The sequence below is a fragment of the Thermobia domestica genome, chromosome 7 (assembly GCF_964235325.1).
Source record: "Thermobia domestica chromosome 7, izTheDome1.hap1.1, whole genome shotgun sequence".
Lineage (NCBI taxonomy): Eukaryota > Metazoa > Arthropoda > Insecta > Zygentoma > Lepismatidae > Thermobia > Thermobia domestica.
In genome coordinates, this window is record NC_137460.1 from 200,480,359 (window position 1) to 200,497,607 (window position 17,249).

The 17,249-nt window shown below is 37.0% G+C and overlaps 1 protein-coding gene across 2 annotated transcripts in view; it reads right to left on the reverse strand.

Annotated features, from left to right (window-relative positions):
• Positions 1-1,638: 1,638 nt before the first annotated feature.
• LOC145690648 (zinc finger Y-chromosomal protein-like) overlaps positions 1,639-17,249 on the reverse strand; it is a 47,925-nt gene continuing 32,314 nt past the window's right edge. Inside the window, exon 3 of one of the 2 annotated variants that reach the window (XM_081765750.1) lies at positions 1,639-5,402. In XM_081765750.1, coding sequence (XP_081621876.1) covers positions 3,722-5,402 — 1,681 coding nt within the window. In that variant the 3' untranslated portion in view covers positions 1,639-3,721. The remainder of the gene's footprint in view (positions 5,403-17,249) is intronic. The other variant, XM_081765749.1, reaches the window with a different exon arrangement.

Sequence of the window (17,249 nt, forward strand, 5' to 3'; positions counted from 1 at the left end):
TCTGCGTTAGATTCAGTTTTTACTTTCATATTGTAATCTATTAGTTTCGCTTCTTCGTATACCATCTTAAGAACGAGTATCTTTTCCTTCGTTTGGACCGTATCGAGAGTTTGGAAATTTCTCCGATACGGTCGTGCATCTCATTTAATTTATCAACTGTATCTATATGTAAACTAATGCAGCGCTCTTTATTAGCCTGATATACATCTCGGGCTGATTCCAACTGACCCAGGAGGGACTGTGTGTATTCGTGTAAACCTCCTATGGTTCTGGATTTTACTAACTTTTGTTTCTTTGTGTTCTACACGATGGCAGGTTTCTTCAGTTTGTTGCTAACTGATACTTTGCTCTAATCTTTCGTTATTTTCACGACATTCTTTTTTCTACGGCGTCTAACTTCTGACCTAATTCACTCTTTAACTCAACGAAATTCTCTTCATTTTTGTCTACTTTTCGTTCTAATCTAACGAAATTCCCTTCAAACTCAGCACGGCTCTCTTCATTTTTCTTTTCTAATCTACAAAAATTTTCATTTTTCTTTTCTAATCTATCCAACTGAGCGCGATTCTGTTCAAGAAATGCATTCATCTTAGTAACCAAATCTACTTCCTGGTGCGCCATCTTGAACAAAATAGAATAAACTATCACTAAAACATATGATTAAAATCACCTGAAAGAAAAACTTTATTATTACTACTATTATTTTCAAATTCTGGTTCTAAGCTGAAAAGAAATGATGTATTAGAATACTGACCTTATAAGTATTGGAGCACCAACGAAGGGGGCGCGGTGGCTCAGTGGTAGAGCGTTCACCTCCGGTGCTTGGGGTCCCGGGTTCGATCCCAGCCCCCGCCAAGTGAGCTTTGTGGTGGACAAACACCGTGCTCGTGGGTTTTCTCGGGGTTCTCCCGTTTCCTCCCACTTTCTTCATTCCACCATTTCACTCATCTCTCATAATCACCGTCTCCTTTAGCCTAACCGGCATAAGCGTGGGACGTAAAACTCAAAGATTTCATTTCATTTCATTTCAAGGGGGCGCGGTGGCTCAGTGGTAGAGCGTTCACCTCCGGTGCTTGGGGTCCCTGGTTCGATCCCAGCTCGCGCCGTGTGGACTTTGTGGTGGACAAACACCGCGCTCTGGGTTTTCTCGGGGTTCTCCCGTTTCCTCCCACTTCCTTCATTCCACCATTTCACTCATCTCTCATCATCATCGTCTCCTTTAGCCTAACCGGCATAACCGTGGGACGTAAAACTTAAAGATTTCATTTCATTTCATTTTGGAGCACCAACGGTCTCGACTCGGGTCGCTAATTCGGGTGCCATTTATTTATATAACCGCTTTCCAGGTCTGTCCTCTGTTGTCGTACCAATGAGTATTTTCCGGAGACCGGGACTTACCTGGGTAAGACACTGAGGGACATCTCCTAAAAGGGATTACAAAGTCGTTCCCAAATTGCCCGCCGGTCTCAATAACAAGATAAGCGTTAGGCACCGAGAGGTTCGGATGTCTCGTCTCGAAAACCTCACGGACGATCAGACGGTCACTCAGACCTCAAAGCACACAAACATTATTCATACATACAACAAAATCACACTGGATTGAACGAAACTATGCTTATTTATTAAAGTACCATAAAAAATGATGTAGTAGAAAAACAACTATGCTTATTTATTAAAGTACTATAAAAAATGATGTAGTAGAAAAACAATCACAACACTCAACACTGAATATATATAATTATTTTCATTAATAAAATCATACTTCGCGTTTTCACTACACTGTAGCCCTTTATCACTTTTATATATCTGTATGGAAGATTATGATTGGTATTTCACTATAGATACTTTTCTCACACCGTCAATGCACATGGGGAATTAACACTGTGGGGTAATATCTGGATGATCCCACGAACTAGTATGGTTACTGCTCCAAAAAAAAACTAGAGGTCGACGTTAGTCTTCAGAATAAGTATATAGTCATCAAAATGGAATGACAATGTTGGAGAGCGCGCTTATAACTGAGACGCACTAGCTATGTGAACCTGGGATTTCACTAATTGGGGCTAGCCATAACTAGGTCCTTGACTGGCTAATAACGTATACCTCTTAGCACAATAGTATACTTGATGCCCGATACAACGTACGTGGTTGCTGCTCACAGTTACGGAGTAAGACTCATCGAACTCAGAGGTTCGAGATACGAGCTGCACTGATCGCCTGATCAATGTTGGCAGTTCATTCTCAAAAGCAGTCATGTTAAATCACGTGTATGTACATGCAAATAGAATGTACAAAAGAATTAATGTTAATTTTAGTCCACTGGCCACGACGCACAAGACATTGTGATAACTGGATGTGGGAACATTTATATAACGAATTGGTAAAGTGATGTGGCTGGCGTCGTTCTGGCGCTCAGACCTGGTGTGCTCTGGATTGCAGTATTTCCATAAATGATTGGAAGGTACATTTAATTCAGTTCCAAATAAGCATAGAACACACTCTTTACATATTAATAAGTCAGGGAAAACACTGAGGACCTTCGTCGCTCACTAAAATGTTCTCACCACAAACCAACGTTTTAGATATATATATATATGAGTAAACGATGAAAGACTTTTCTGATCTGTTGCGTGGGAAGAAAAACAGTTCCCATCGAAGAAAGAAGTTACTGCGTCGCAGAATAAAGTATAAATCGAAAACTAATTACTGTCTTTACAAAATATACAAAGCGTCCACAAAAATATATATATAACCTGGTGACGGTTATAATTGTTTTCTGTCTATGCTTGGAGACCACCCCTTCCGTTCAAAGGGTGGTTTCTACCCTTAAACCCGCGTCATTGCCGAAATAAAAAAATACGTCTCGATTATTTTTCGATGTTCTTCAACTATGCAAAGTTTCATTCAAATCGGTGAGTGACACTTCCGTAAATCTCCTTGTGAGAGAGGGTGGCCTGTGTACCCCTAGACTAGTCCCTAAGCCAGGAACCCAGGAGCAGAAAAATCAGCGCAAGTGAGGCTAGTACCACTTTTAGTGACCACTTAAGCAGCCTGTTTAGTACTAAGTTAATAAATAAAATATGTAACTTTCGTAAGTAGAAATAAAAAAAAATATATCTAATACCATGTACGTATCTTGAGTTCGATATTCATAACATTTTATCTATTTTATCCTTTCTGAAGTACGAAAATGATTTTGTATACATATGAACTTGCTTATTACGTTAAAATAATTCAATAAACTAACGTAATACTTATGGAATAATTTATAATTCCCCAAAGTAAATTTTCTTTATTGTTTATGATTCTTCCATCAAAATAAATGAGAAGTATTGCTTGTAAGAATTCATACTATCTCTGAATAGACAATACGGAATATTGGTTGCTTCAAACATTATTGAAGGTAAACAAGAAGAATATAAACTATAACTATTTCTATACAGATTCATTGGCATTACCGCACATAGGAGCTATTGTCGTTCATCGTACAAACATATGTGAAATGAAAGTGTTGTGCAATTAAAGTGACAAATAATATCTCGCATGAAAGTTACTAATAATGACGAAAGGAAATCATTATTACTAAATAATTTGTACAAAAGTCGATGGAACACATTTAGTAGCTCGAATCTCAAATATTAAAACTATTAAATTATATAAAATAAATGTGGAATGGCCAAAAATGGAAATTTACATGTCCTCTATATTGTTCGATTCGAGTTTAAATTGGCGATTTGTTTATAAGTGAAGCAGCAGACATTTCATGTTCCTTTTGTATATGACACCATAGCTCAACTTTATTATTATACAAATTTCCACAGTTACAAGGATAACGATTTGAATATTTTATTTTTTTCGTTCTTTGAAAATGGATCCGTTCCGTTATTTTCTGTCCATCTTTGCTCCCTATCATTTCTTCTATTTTAGGTAATCGATTGTCGTGAGCTTTCTTCGTGTGTTTTTGTAACCATATGTTTTGAATATAACGCTTACCACATATGCGACATACGTAACTACGTCTTTCTGGATGGCTACGAACATGTTTCCGTAATTCGGTTTTATCTTTGAATTTCTCTCCGCAATATTTACATGACACAAGGATAGAATTTGTATCACTGTTTTCCATATGTAACCTCCTCATATGTCTAAATAATCCACTCCCAAACGTATATGAACGTCCACACAGAGAACAATTATAAGAGCCTTCTTTGTGCGAAAGTACATGTTGCCGTAATTCAACTTTATTTCTGAATTTCTTCCCGCAATATTTACAAGGCAAAGCAATAGAATTTATACCACTATTTTTCTTATGCGACTCCTTCCTATGTCTACCTAAACTACTCCTAAACACATAGGAAAGTCCACACAGAGAACAAACATAAGACTTTCCTCTTGTATGAGAAGCAACATGTTCTTGGAAGTAAGCCGCATTTGTAAAACTTTTTCCACAGTGTTCACAAATTTCTACACGAAATTCTGGTATCACCTGACCGGGATGTTTTAATCTCCAATGTTTCTTGAAGCTTTTTTTATGAACAAATGTCCTTGAGCAAGGATTACATATATATCGTCTGCTCGTGTGTCTAAACATATGTCCTTCATATTTATCACTATTGGTGAAAGTCATCCCACAATAATCGCAAACATACCACGGACTACTCATATGTAAGGCAATATGTTTCTTATATTCAATTTTGTCCACAATCTTCTGACCACAATGCTCACATTCATATTTCTTGTGATATCGTTTCATGTGTTTAACTAGAGTCCCTGGATCTGAATACCTTTTATGGCAAGTATTGCATTCGAATGGTGTATCGCCGATATGTCGTTTAATATGATATTCTAGATATGTTTTACTAGCAAAAAATTTTCCACAATAATTGCATACAAATTTTGATTTTGATTCGCCTGTCTCTACAGCTAAATGCCTTAACAACTGGTATCTTGTGACAAATGATTTACCGCAATACATACATTTATGCATTTTATCCCCAAAAACACTTTTTAAATGAAACTTCAGAGAGGAGGAATCTGAATACGTCCTATCACAATGCGTACATTTTATTTTCTCACCAGTATGAACGCGAATATGAGCAGCTAAATTAGCTTTAAAGTAGAATTGTTTGTAACAATGGTCACATTTAAACACTCGGCCTCTTGTATGAAAAATTCTTTTATGCCGTTTTAAAGTTGTAGCATCATTATAAAATTTCTCACAAACATTGCACATAAACTTGGTGTTATTATTTTCATCTATTGGTCCAGTAATTATTTCGTCGCACTTTCTGGTATTGGAGTACTTTTTGTGGTTTTCACACTTAACCTCTTCCATTCTTCTCTTATACTTTTCAAAATTAAATTCAGCGGAGAGTTTCGTCTGATACAGAGGAGACGAAGGCCTAAAAGAAAGGACAAAATGTAAGTTTTAGAAAAAAAGCTCTATCCAGATACGATTTCACACGAACTCTGAAATTTAACATTTTAAGGTACATATATTACTCAATAAATGAAACCCTCTATTTTCTAGAGTTACGTTTGACGTACTATCAAAGAGTACACACATATACACAAAAATTAAGTAAATATGAAGTGAGATACTTTTTGTTAGAATTTTAAAAATTATTTTAACAAATATACTTTTAGCTTTAGCAGATTACCGGCATCAGAGCCTTCAAGGCCCTCCGCTCAATCAAAACTGAAGTCCTCATATTTTATTTATATTGAGTAAAATATAAATTATTTTATACCTAAAAATTTCCATTAATTAATTAAGTTTGAAAAAAATACAATGGATTTATTTAGCACGTTACCCTCTACAGTTGTAAGTTAGAATTTATTTATCTGTAAGCTTTATTCCTTACAGTTTTTCCCTTTAGGCTAAAAGAGGTGAGAAATAATAATGAAATGGCAACCATAACATCCATGCCATAAGGAAGGTTTGAACCCTTAACACAGAGATCTTGTGATCGCCAGCCTAATGTCTTAGACCGTACAGCCATATCACCCGGTAACAAGAATACCATTAACTTCCGAGTAAATAGACCAACCGGAATATTGCCTTCTAGAAAATGTATGTTTTCGTTTATTTTGAAACAACAACCACAATAAAGAAAAACTGTCATAAGGAAAGCAATTACCTCCTTCTTTATTAATCAGAATGAAATATATTCTAGTGTACAACAAAAATAAACTTCCCCGTGAAGAAATCAAGGAGAAAATCTATACAACAATTATTGTTAGGAGCTTCCTAGCAGTTTAGAAAAGTTAAGATTTTTTTTTCGGCGAAGAAAGTAGGTATTATGCAAGTTTTATACTTACGGGCTCAAGAAACTTAACAAGTATTAATTCGTGTCATTACTATCGTTAATGAAAGGTTTCTACGAAGATCTTATCTCAGGAACTTCTGCTATTGTAATTCCTCACATATCTAGTAAATAGAATACTCACTGAGATTTATGCGATCTTATTGTCGCTAGTCTGTAAAGATTAAATGAAAATCTGTGTTGCTAGATTTTGATTAAAGAAAATATTTACTTTCAGCTCTTAAATTTGTGATTTGTAATTTAAAACAAACCATATTTAAATAAAGATAATATCTGACCACAGAAAACACTTAGTATTAATAATCTATGTAAGTTTCTGCAATATACCAATGTCTTCATCAGACACATCAATGACATAGATGAAGGGACCACAAACAATTTTGTCAGGAATATGGAGAAAAGAATAGAACTGATAGACTGCGAGGATGAGAGGAGTAAAGAAGACATAAAGAAGTTAAATAGACTGCTAGTTGAAAATTGTAGCAATCAAGACTTGAAAGAGGATGAAAAGATGGATTGAAATAGAAAGTATTGGAGAAAAGCAAGAAATCCTTAAGATGATGTTGAAAAGGGGAGAAGAATGACATACGGAAAAAGAGGTAGGAGATTACCAGAAGGAAAGGAAAGAAAGTGAAAAAAATGAAATCTTTGAGTTTTACGTCCCACAGTTATGCCGGTTAGGCTAAAGGAGACGATGATGATGAGTAATGAATGAAATGGTGGAATGAAGAAAGTGGGAGGAAACGGGAGAACCCCGAGAAAACCCACGCACACGGTGTTTGTCCACCACAAAGTTCACTTGGCGGGGGCTGGGATCGAACCCGGGACTCCAAGCACCCGAGGTGAACGCTCTACCACTGAGCCACCGCGGCCCCAGGAAAGAAAGTGAGATACAACAAAATGAGAAAGGGGTAGTGTATATGAATGCATTATGAAGTACATACGAGAGTCACGGAAGAGGTTCAGAGAAAGAATTAAACAGCACACAGACGATATTAGATTAAAAAGGGAAAACAACGGGATCTATAAACACGTGAGAGAAAGAGAATATGATATAGAGTGGAAACGTGGTAAGAAAGTGGGAACACCTCCAGGAAAATTATACAAAAATAAAAAGAGGGGACAAAACTTCGAAAAAAAATTCGAACAAAACGGATTCTTGTGGAAACCTTTATTTTGATGTCCTCAGCATGTCCTGAAAAGTACCCATGCTTTAAACCGTGTTTTTATTTGGGGAAGAAAGGGGAATTCTAGTGTTTTAAAATTGTTTCCAAAATTATCAAATTTTCGAAGAAAATAGTTATGAGAAAACTCGTAGTTTATATAATTCTACTCAAAAAAGGACTGTAGATTATCTTCTTTTCGTAGAATCAATCCTTTTAAAGACAGAGACTGGATAATGTCAGAACTGAAATAGGGAGGGATAACTTAAGACTACAAAATATCTGGAAAAATTATCATCAGACATAAGAATTTTCACAATAAATCGTTTTTGAGTAAACGCTCAGGCAAAGATGTAGTATCTTTTTCTTTCACACCCTGCGAGGGTTAAGTACTGAACGCGATTTTTTTTTTTTTTTATGATATCCCGCAGTAGACCTAATACACATCAAAATACAATATAAATCAGTTTAAACTATTTTGTCTATTTCTCCAGATTGATTTCCATTTGAGCTGGCTCATCTTTCTCAACGACTTCGTCAGCATTTTCATTTGCTGATTCTGTCAATCCTGAAGCTACGAAAGTAATGGATCTACTTCTGTAAAATATATGCATTATTCTCTCTTTCTTCAGTCTCGGCGTTTAAATATGTTGTCCGGGTCAGCTGACACGCAAGCTCTTGCTAAACTTGGTCTTAAATAAAATCGGGACTGTTACCAATCAGCTTAAGATTCGGAAAATATGGATTCGCCATTAATCTCGGTCATTTTGGACACTATTTTTTTTTTTTTTACCTTTTTTCATCGTTGATGCAGATGGGGGATGAACTTAGATTAAACGGCATCGAGACTGTCACTATTCACCTCAGCGATCCTGTAAACTATAGATTCAACACTGATATAAGTTGTTCTCGATTACTTTTACGTTACGCTTTTCCCGCTTCCGTCAGTGCTAGGAATGCCTTACACACACACACACACACACATATATATATATATATATATATATATATATATATATATATATATATATATATTTTCAAATATTTGTTCACTTGTATTTAAAAATGAATTTACAAACCTACTTTCATCTTCCTAACACTCGTGAGATACTCTGTTTTTGGCATAAATCCTGAACCAGCTCTTCCCCTTTGAACATCTTTCTCCACCCTTACGTTACACATCAAAAAATTCTAAACAGCCTACACTCTCTTCCCACATGAACGGTGTGGGTTTGTATACCGGTCAAACAAATGAACGAACATTTAGTTTTATATGTAAGATAAATCACTCTTCTCCTTTGAGTCACACTCCAACCACTTTAGAATACGAGTGGCGTTGGCAGGTAGGCGGGCAGGCAGGCAGGAAGGGAGGAGGAGAGGTAGGTAGATAAGTAAGTAGGTAAGTAGGTCGAACGAAATTTGATTTACAAGACGCCCATGATCTAAGGAATAAGTATCGTCATATTTGGTGGCCGGGCTCAGGCAGGGATGGGCTCGGCTAGGCTTCTCTTGTATATGGTAACCTATTTCTCGGCAACTACTGGCCGACTGATCCAAATTTGGTGTGTAAGCAACCCATCATCTATGGAATAAAGATCGCTATATCTAGTGGCTGAATCTCACTGCCAATAGGCTATCGTAACCCGGGTTTCTTTCCAACACTGCATTTAGTTTCTTTCGAACTTTTTCTCCTACATCTTCACACACACCTTGCACTCTCTATGATTTCCATAGATTCCGGAAGAGGCCGCCCAAGAGTCTCTAGCTTTTTAATGCTTGTAGGTAGCCAACCAAAATTGCTGTTTATGTATGCGATATCACACGCTACTTTTAAGTCATTAAACAGTTTCTGAGCAATGCCAACTGACACAGCAGACTCCGATGGAAATGAATGAACAACAGGCTTAATTTTTTAAAAATGTTCATTGTAGAAATGTACTGCCTGTATCCAAGTGCCCCATCGCGTTAGCACAGGTTCCGCAGGAAGTGGCACGTCTGGCAGTTGATCTCTGTAAATTTGAACACGTTGTGGCGCCCAGTGTGCGAATTAGATAACCTATATTGGGGGGGGGGGGGATAAAATTAGGCCAAAGGACATAGTCTGAAGGTTCAACTTTCAAAATGAGACAATAAATGCCTTGCCCCCCATATATATATATATATATATATATATATATATATATATGTGTGTGTGTGTGTGTGTGTGTGTGTGTGTGTGACATCTGTAATAAATAAGAGATTTATTAATTTAATAAATCTACCGACAATAACTATGCACATATATATTGTCTAACATACACACCCCACTAAACCTTTCTGAACGTGATTTAATGTTGTACTCACTCTTATCCCCGTAGCTCTCTAAGGTTTAATTAGTTAATAATTCGGCTCGAGCGATAGCCATGATCACAAGCATATGTTAATTTTTCTACTCATATTGAAAGCTTCCACTTTGCATTAATACATACAGGTTGCGAAAAGAAACCTACTTCAGTCTTGTGAAAACCACTAAAATTATCAGTTAAACCGGACATTTTTTTTTTTTTTTTTTTTAATCTAGATATTAGCCTATCAAATAAGAAATGGATTGTTGCTGGTCCCGATTTCTCACATCAAGGTCAAATAGATGGCCAAATATTTAAAATCTCTCAATTCAAATTTCCAGCTTGTTCTTCTACTTCCCGCTAAAGCTGTGCTCATCACGACTTTTTTTCTCCAAATATCGATTCCGTGATGGGCACGGAAAGTCAACACTTAAAAATTACTTTACTGTTAGGTTGAAGATGAGTTGATTCACTATGGGCTACGTTATTCAAATAAAGTAAAACATTACACTGAAGTTTTTCAGACAACATTAATTGCGTGGACAGCAAACTGTACAGCGAAAAGATGGAAAAATGAAGGGTTAACCTTAAAAAAACCCGCTCCAGTTGAAATGCTTATACAGACACGGACAATGACACGGAGAACCAGTCGTATTAACAAATGCTGAAACAAATCTTGAATTATTCGCTTATTCACCTAAGAATCACCTTCATTAACATGTCTGCTCACTAGGAGCGTATCCCCCAGCGTGTACAGAACCAGTCGTATTAACAAATGCTGAAACAAATCTTGAATTATTCGCTTATTCACCTAAGAATCACCTTCATTAACATGTCTGCTCACTAGGAGCGTATCCCCCAGCGTGTACGTTAACATATACTTACGAGAGAATACCTATATCTCAGATTTTGAGTACAGTTTCAAAAGTTCATTTCCGTAAACTGTAAAAGCAGTGATTACTATGCTAATTATCACAAATTAAATGCAACTTTTGAGTTGCATACACACAACCTACTAGGGAATGAAGGCCATGTGCTAACAAAGAGTACACTGGAAAATGAAATAACATGTTATAACAAAAATTAAAATAAGATGATAATCGATACAAATATAGAGGATGAATATGACATATCCGAACTTCGCCAAGTATGGTAGAAGAAGCTATTTGTTTACTTCTTCTTGGCCAACCGCTAAGAACATTTATAAATCTATATGTGGCTTTGTTATACGCAATTAGTACATTAAAATTCACAAACGATGACGAACTGAAGGGTACGAAGGTACAGTTGCAAGTAACAACCGTAGTCATAATAATGTAGTTCTACTAAACAACGTTGAAAATAGTGGGTAATTAGGTGGTAAGTAGAAATGACCAAAACTGAACAGTTTACATCGATCATTTCGAAATACAGCCAGAAGATTAAATTTACAAGAAATAATAAAAATCAGTGAAATTTGGAGTTATACTAAGCATAGTTTGAGAGGGAAAGCGAGCATCCCCGGTGGGGATACTTCAGCTGACTTCTTTGGGGGGGGGGGGAACAAATGTGATTGAGGGGGAAAATCCCCCTCATCCCCCCCGGTAATTCGCACCCTGGTGGTGCCTTAACAAACATTTTTTCGTAGAAGAAACTAGTTGATTTACTTCGCAAAAGTTGTCTCTCACCTCTTCAGCAACACGCTGAAGAGCATGGGCCATACAGGTGAAATGAATTAAGTGAGTGTAAAAGAACTGTAAGAGCTCTGGCCGCTTTTAACATGTACGCCGTACTGTCTGTATAGAGAACAAGGACTTTTTCTTCCTGAACTCCTCCCGGCCACAACACTAAGACTATCGTTTACAAAGCGAGCGATCGTGAAATGATTCGTGCATTTCAGCAATTTACTCGCAATAAGAAAGGATTTAAATGGGGCATCTGCACTTAACTTTCCAATCACTAAATTTGCTACATAACGTCCCAAAACGTCTGTTGTTTCGTCCAGAGAAATCCAAATATATGAACTACCTATTTCTACCCTAATAGTATCTATAGCTTCCCTATAACAAACTTCGAGATAACACTTTCGAAGAGTGGATTCATCAGGAATTCGACGCCCGCAGTACTTCTCCAGAAAAGCACGGTATTTTGGCACTCGAACTTTGTTCCAAGGAATGTTTGTTGCTATCATTGCTTGGCACAAGTCTTTGGAAAACTCACTCACTGAAGTATCTTGATGCATTTGTGTCAAGAGTACTTGTTTTTTGCAGTTCGCAAATTTTTATTTCTTGCATGGAGTGCACTTCGTACATGTAGTTCTAACTGATATTTCATTGAACATTTTTTTTTTAAATCACACACTTGGCACAACATCACTTTACCGTCCGTAGTAAACGCATCATCGATAGTTATCCGCGACCGCAATTTCGCAGATAAAGTTCAGGCAACCGGAGCCATTTCTAACTTCTACGGTCAACACAGAATACTTGCGTTTTGCAACTGCAATACTAGAGTACTGTCCTCCTGTCATATATTTCTTTTGTTATCAGCGAAAATTCTGCGAAACATGGTTTGACAAATAAAAAAAAAATAAAAAAAAAGAGACAGAGAGAGAGAGAGAGAGATATTTCTCTTTCGGTAAATAAACGAAAAGATAGACATGACAAAATTGAATCTAGATGCAAGCCTTGCACATCACTTTTCGATCATTTTCACTGGACTACCTGCTCTACAATTTATTTATTTGCCTAGTTACAACATCCGCCGTGCAGACTGGGGGTAGTTTTCTGTAAGTTTTGACCTTGTATCAGACCCCAGCTTCCTCTTGGTGAACACCTTCAGGCCTTTCACTCAATTGTGATATTTGCTGCTAATGCCTCAACTCCACTGTTACACAGAAATCGAAAACTTACTGTTCCCTCGTGATCAAAAAAAATACGTCAAGCTATTCCTGCACGACGCAGACCACTTCGTCGCTTTAATCGTCTCCTACTGCTGACAATTTGGAACAGTTTCGTTGCCTTTGTGCCAGAGCACACTACTTGATTAAACAAAGGAAACGACGTAGCAGGCGCAAGTATGTCTTCAGTTTTCACAATAGATAGTTCCATGAGTGCTATTTGGTCCAAAGTCCGTCGTCTTCAGAGCTATCCCACTTCCGTTGACGTTTCTGCACTCCTTGTGCAAACCGAACTGATTACTACCAGAAGTGGATTGCCAATGAATTGGGCAGCATTTTGCTGCAGTTTCTTGGTCGACTAATTATTTATTTGGCTTCTTAAGTTAAAACACGAGCCGAATGTAGACCCTTACAGTTTACGTCACCAAATAATGAAGACTATAACTCACTAGCACCAACAACACTGCACTTGGACCAGGCTCCATACATTATGTCATACTCCGCAATCTTCCTGCCACTGGCGAACAATATCTTTTAGACCTCCATAATTGTATCTCGATTCAAGCATTTCTTCCTGCTTCCTGACGTGAAGTTTGTATTTTTCCTATTCTGAAACCTGGGAAATCTGTTAGTCCAGCTCCAGTTATAGGCCAACTCCCAGAAGCCATAACAGTTATGTAAGTTATAGGGAAAATTATCAATGCTCCTTACTTTCCAATCTCCAATGTGATTTCCGGAACTTCCGGTTTACTACTGATCATCTTGTTCATCTTGAAAGTGCAATCCAGAATGTTTTTCGCTATCGCCATCTTCTTTGATCTTCCGAAGGTTTATGACACCACTTGGCGATATGGAATTTTACGTCAGCTACTTCACTGGAGAGTGTAAGGCCATATAGGCTCTTTCTATACCAGTTTCTTGGAGATCGATATTTTAGAGTCTGATTAGTACCCACACTCTCCGACTGCTTCGCAGTGTCCTAAGTGTGACTCTCTTTGCTGTAGCGGTAAATGATGCTATAACACAGACACTAGCTCACGTTCATGGAATACCGTAGGGGCCAACCTGGCAATTTATTGACGCTCTTGTGATCTCCATGTTGCTGTTAGACAATTACAACTCACACTGAACAGGTTTTCAAGTTGATCGACGACCACTGCATCTACTTTCACCATCGCCAAGATTGTATCCACTATTGTCGCTTACGCAACTGCGCACATCACCCAGATCTTTATCTGCACGCTTGTCTTTATTGACAACATCTAATTTTTGGACCGTCAGTTTGATCACCGGCTGTTCATCTACGAGAGCTAAAATATCGCTGTCGATGAGTATTCAATCTCATTTTGCTTACCTAAAATCACTGCCTTACCATCTTTCATCTTTCGGCTGCTTTCATCATTACTACCAACGTTATCACGAACGACCAATTGCTACCAGGCCTTTTCGAATTCATGCTCTGGAACCTTTGGATGTCTTTGCCGTCGAAATTTTCCCTTTATGTTAGTTGGGTTTTTTACCTACATCCCCATGGAGGATATTTCATCCAGCTATTGCCTTCCATCTGGCCCAGTACAAGATGCTAGGCACCAACCCTCACAAATTTCAACAAAAGTTTCGTTCTGTCTTACAGTAGTTTCAAGATCTTAGACTATATTTTTCACTGATAGTTTCAAAGATATTGATTCTGTCGGATGTGTCTTTTTCACAACTACATGTACTTATGGTTCAAAAAGAGCTTTGAATGGCCTCAGTGATGTGCCAAACAAATATTCGTTCGTCCAGCAAATCCTCCTACATGAGCACAGGGATGTGAGGTACAAATCTGCTGAGTTCCGAGCCATGTTAGCATAGCTGGTAGTAATGAAGAGGCAGATCGTGCAGTGAAAGTTGTTTGCCATGAGTTAAAGAGCTTCATTTAATCATACCCAGCACGGCTTTGCATTCACTACTCGCTGTTCAGTTGCATTACCGATGGTAGCTCGAACGGCGCCAGATTCTCAACGGGACCAAATTACAAGTGTTCAAACCTGCACTTAGTATCTGGACCACTAGTTTATAATAATCTCGACAAAAGGAACGAATTCTATTCGACTTTACATTGAACATTCACGCTTAACGCATGGACTTCTACTTCGTGGTGAAGACCCACTATTGTGTGAGGCCTGTGGAGCTAGACAAACTACACAACATCTGCTTGTGGAGTGTTCTCGTTATGCTCAGCTTCGAGCTGACTTTGCTCTACCAACAGACATAACATTGCTTGGAGATGACCACCAACCAATATCTAAAGTTTTTTATGTTTCTTCGTCACTTTCATGTTCTAGTTGCATTGCAGTTGTCCTAGTGTTTATACTTAACTCATTTCTTGCTTCCTCCTATGTGTTTGTCTCCTGCCTATTGTCACTCAATGCATTTTTCGTTTCCAGTTCAATTGACAATCCCGATTAATATTTGACTCCATTTATCTTTCATACTTATTTGGGTCTTTCTTTACTCTTGCCTCGTAGCCCCAGCACAAGAAGATTAATATCCTACTGTTACTAATTTACCCAAGTGCTTTTAACACTATGCTTTCATGTTTACTATTTTATATATATACAGCACACTTGTTACTGAGCTTAAGACATTGATGAGTGCGAAAAGACCTTTTGCAGTATAACGCATCCACTCCTAATCTCTTACTCTTATTCTTAATTAGGTTGCTATATATTTACTTGGAATTTCTTGTAATAATGTCTTTATTACTTTGTATTAGCTATTAGGTTCGCATATTTCAGTATTTACATAATTCAATTTTCCAGCAACGAATATTATGGCAAAAGTAAACTAAATTCCCACCCCAGAAAGCGAGCAGAGAACAGCTTATTCTTGAGAAAAATAAAATCATGTCCTGGAACATTATTTCCACGAGTGAAAGAAATCAATCACTAAAATTCTGCACCGTAGTTTTACAATTCCCGAAGATGCCTTATGGCTAATGACAGGCGAAAATTAATTTCTTAACAATGATGCTTCACATTAAAGCGTTAGTTTAACGTCACACAAACGAGACAGTAATTACTGAGTTAATGATGTAACAACGAAAAGATGTGAATAAGGAAAGAAACGGAAGAACTCCAGAAAAACCCACGCACTCGATATTTATTTACCACAAAACCCATACAGCGCACTCATGGTTTGAATGCACGGACTTTGGCCCTAGAAGTGAACGCTCTACCAACTATGCTATCGGATTTCTATTTAAGTTAGTATCAGCATCCACAATATTTTAAATCTGCAATCTGAAATATGATATATTTCGCTTGGACCAGTTTCCTTGATCAAGTTACACGTGATTATGAACTGTCAGGTAAGAAGATACTTATTTGCTTCCCTAAAGATATTATATAGAAAAGCAACAATGAACATGATAGAGATCCAGTTTACGATTTTTTCCTACGGTAAAGGATGCAAAGATGTCAATATTAAAACAAGTATTGACATCATGAAATTTCTTTTCTTCCACAGTACTGAAAACAAATTATTATTATTCTTTAGCGATAATTTGAATTGGAAATTCTGATCGTCCGTTTTTTCTTGTCTTCCATTAAATTTCAAATTGCTAAATAAAGAAATCAAGTCTTTGTTACGTATTTTTGGAAAGAGGTATCCCAATGAGGCAGACTCTCGAACTCTCAAAACAGTTTTTGTGTCCCTCTCTCAAAAGCTGCATTCCAGTTACAAAATATTTTTACACGTTTTGTCTGAAAAAATCTTGTTTTATGAAACTCTGAACATTTGATATTGGCATGAAATACCATACAAAAATTTGGCACAAAGAATGACTAAAGAGAGAGAGATTGAAACTTTATTTGAACTCATGCACCATAAATCTTGTTTGTATATTGCTGCATCATTTTAAATGTCAGAGCAATTTTAAAATAAAAATAAACAATACTTTTTAAGTGTTACCTATTAATGTATAACAATAAAATATTGGATTATAAGTACAAAGTACGCTTTGGAATCTATAGACGAATCCTATATTTAAAAATCAAGAGTCCAATGAAATTAGTTCGGCTTTATCTTAGCAACTTTATCAGCTATTTTCGTAAACTCACAAGCATTAACGAAAACAACTTATTTGTGAATTAAAATACATTACAATGAAAATACAGAGACTCAAATACGAGTAACCGTATTCCAAAATCCTTTCATTTCTGTGATAAGCTTCTCCACTTAATGCAGGACAGGAAACTAATAAAATCGAAACTAGTGGGAACGGAAAAGAAAAGAAAGAAAGAAAAAAAAAACGTTGGAATTATGTGTGCTTCGAAAATAAATTTCCCACTGGATCGTTGATCCAACTGCATTTTGCGGATGATTCATCAATATGATATTTCACTGCACAAGCGAAAACAAAAGATAATGCGCACAACTACAGAATATAAGTTGCTTACACAATCATTAGTGGAAAATAAAGACAAGTATTTAAGTTTGAATTTGTCAATCAAACATCAATGTGACACCTTGTACAGTCTTGTGTTAGCCACTGAGATTACAGTTCCGAGTGTCA